The sequence below is a fragment of the Loa loa genome, assembly GCF_000183805.2.
Source record: "Loa loa unplaced genomic scaffold supercont3.69, whole genome shotgun sequence".
In the NCBI taxonomy this organism is placed as follows: Eukaryota; Metazoa; Nematoda; class Chromadorea; order Rhabditida; family Onchocercidae; genus Loa; species Loa loa.
Window position 1 is genome coordinate 186,568 of NW_018108249.1, and position 2,948 is coordinate 189,515.

The 2,948-nt window shown below is 33.6% G+C and overlaps 1 protein-coding gene across 1 annotated transcript; it reads right to left on the bottom strand.

Annotated features, from left to right (window-relative positions):
* Positions 1-224: 224 nt before the first annotated feature.
* On the bottom strand, positions 225-2,319 carry LOAG_11460 (DM DNA binding domain-containing protein; the record flags this gene model as incomplete). Its single annotated transcript, XM_003146980.1, has 4 exons — positions 225-994; positions 1,257-1,437; positions 1,539-1,639; positions 2,190-2,319. The coding sequence occupies 4 exons, from the start codon at positions 2,317-2,319 to the stop codon at positions 225-227; spliced, it is 1,182 nt and encodes a 393-aa protein (XP_003147028.1).
* Positions 2,320-2,948: the final 629 nt, after the last annotated feature.

Genomic DNA, 2,948 nt, shown 5'->3' on the forward strand with positions numbered 1-2,948 from the left:
ATTAAATTTCGGAAAATATTGTGTTCGAATTAAAAGTAAAATAAAATAGCAGAGGGTAAAAAGTCAATTTTTAGCAATGCTTCAAGTTGAATTAAAATTAAAAAGGAAGCCAAACTAAACTACCATAAAAATTAAAGTAAAAATGGAAAAAAAAATAGGGAAGAGGGATGAAAACAAAGGAGGAAAAAATGAAACAAATCATTGAAATATTTTTGTTTTCTTTCTTACATACTGCAAACATCGACAAATATGCTTGACATATGACTTGTTTCCGCTTTGTTGCCGCTTTCCGGAATGATGGCCGTTGGTGTAGCTTCCATGGGAATTTTCCATTCCAATTGCCGCATATTGTTTAAAAGTGTTTGGAATAAGTGATCGTTGTCCAGGAAAGCTGGGATTTGATTTGTTAACGTTTGACCTACGGCTACTTGGGTCGTTAGATCAGTTTGTTGCTGTCGTTGTTGTTGTTGTTGTTGTTGTTGTTGTTGTTGTTGTTGTTGTTGTTGTTGTTGTTGTTGTTGATGATGATGTTGTTGTTGTCGCTGTTGTTGCAGTGTTCTGGATAGAGCATTTTGTGCTGCAAGATTTGGAGCCATTCCCGTAACTGACATTGGATTAATAGGTACGGGAACGGCTATCGGTGGATTGGCTGGAACGATTGCATTTGTGCTACCATCAGATTGTGTACATGGTGGTGTGATGGAAAGTGCGGGAAGGTCACATTCCGCTGCGGTACTGGTTGTTGTGGTAGTTGGAGTGGTCACCTGCGGTTGGAAAAGAAACTGCAGATGCGGTAATGCGGACGGCGAGGGTCGTTGCTGTGGCGATTGACCGAGTTTCAATGAAGTTGCTGCTGCAGAGCCAGCAAGATAACTACTCAAAGTACCTGAAGTGTTGTTAAAGGAGCCAGTTTCTAAGATATTTTCTGTAGGTGGCGGCTGACCCGGTAGAAATGATACTGCTGGATGCCGCATGTTTTGCTGAAGTTGTTTGTCTGAAATTTAAGTACTTCAGTCCACTTTGTACTTTTTTATGGATGTCCCTTCAAGTTTCGAAATATAAGGCTCCAGGGTCATTCAATTTCATTGTCAGAATGAGTTTAAAATATTGAAGAAAACGGTACACATAAAAGCAACCATATGCACGCTATATTCACGTTTAGGTGTGAGCATTTTATTTTATTTATTCAAGTAAAAAAGCCTCTTGCTTCTATGTCACTATTCTAAATACTAGAAAATAGTCAAAAAAGCACTTACAGAGAAGTGCGTTAAAATTGTGGAAATAGGGTAGCGGACCGGATGCGGCTACTGCTGCGGCAGCATTTAAAGTTGCTGTGATATTTTCTCGTGTTATATTCAGCAGCGTATCCTTCCGCTGCCGTCGTCGTATTTTTATTTGATCTGCCATCAATTTTTGTCTTTCGCTTACCACTTGACACTGAAAATTCAAAATTTCGTGTTTTGCGAAATTCTTGTTGGAAAACACCACATCTTAACAATTTAATCCTGAAGAGAATTCTGAAATGAATCAATTAATACCTTTGCACAATTACAATCACGATAGGGACAAACGCGCTTGTGTCCTTTCAGTCGCGATTTTCTTCCATGTTGTCCGCATTTTTGACAATTTGGTATACGTTCTAAAAGTATTAATTCGAATTTGAATATTACTTATTCAGCACAAATTTATATTTAGAATATAATTTATTGAATTTTTGGAGTGCTCAATTATTGCAGTCTCATAGTAAAATGTGGAAATTAGTAAATATCATTTGTTTGAAAGAGATGAAAAAAAAAAAAAGGGAAAACGCTTAAATTGAAATTCAATTATCCATCATTGAAATATATTTAACATTATTTTGTATGACAAAGATAATTGTGTTATTTAAATTTTATTGAAATTTCAACTATCTTTCAGGATAATTATATCTTCGAATTCTTCTCTTCGTTATTTTTCGCAACTTGCAATTCCTCAACTAATTCTTTTCTTTTGAAACGAAAAGAAAAGTTGAAGAATTTTTAGTTGAAAAATTCTTGCAATAATTTCAAGGAGTAAACAAATTGTTGAGTTAGTATGGATCTATTTATAGTCCATAGTTTTGATTATATTATTCAAATTTAAATAATTATCTACATACTATTGGTATCTTCATTAATTATACAATGAAGTATTATTATTCGAAAACGAACTGGAAATTGGAACATTATCAAGTTGCTGAATGTTTTCCCCACATCGGACAGGCGGTAATGATGGAAAAGTTGTTTGTTGTTGTGTTTGGCTGCTCGAACAATAGCCAATTTGTGTTAAATCAAATCCCATTACACTGGCAGGTAAGAGGTAAAGTTGGAGTGTAAAGTTGAATTAATCAAATAACCATTAAACTATCCAATGTAATATCGCATATAATTAACATCTTATTATAAATATAGTCATAATGTTTTTGATTTAACAGATTGAAATAATTTGATGTAATCCTATAAATTATCAAATTCAAAGAATAATCGTCGAATTGTGGACGTAATGCCACCTAGAAGAGATAGAGATTGATAGAATATATTTGTTTTGTGAGCAAATAATCTGTTGAAATTATCCCACAATAAAAATATACGATGAATCAATTTGCAGGAAATATTCGCATCCTTTTTTTTTTTTTTTTTTCTACCTGATCCACCTGGAATAATCAATAATCTACATTTAAACATAAAAGCTAAATAATTTACAAAGCGTACGATTTATGACTGGAGCGTCGGTATTGTCCACATATACTACTTACTACATACATTCTTTTACATCGCTATCATCATTTAGCAACTGTCCATAAAGCGGATATAACTAGCATTTAATAGCAATTGCAATAAGCATAACAGAATGCATCCATAGGTTTTGTTGATGGCAAAAATAAAAAAAAAAAACAATAGGAATAAAATTATGATAAGAGAAACTGATAG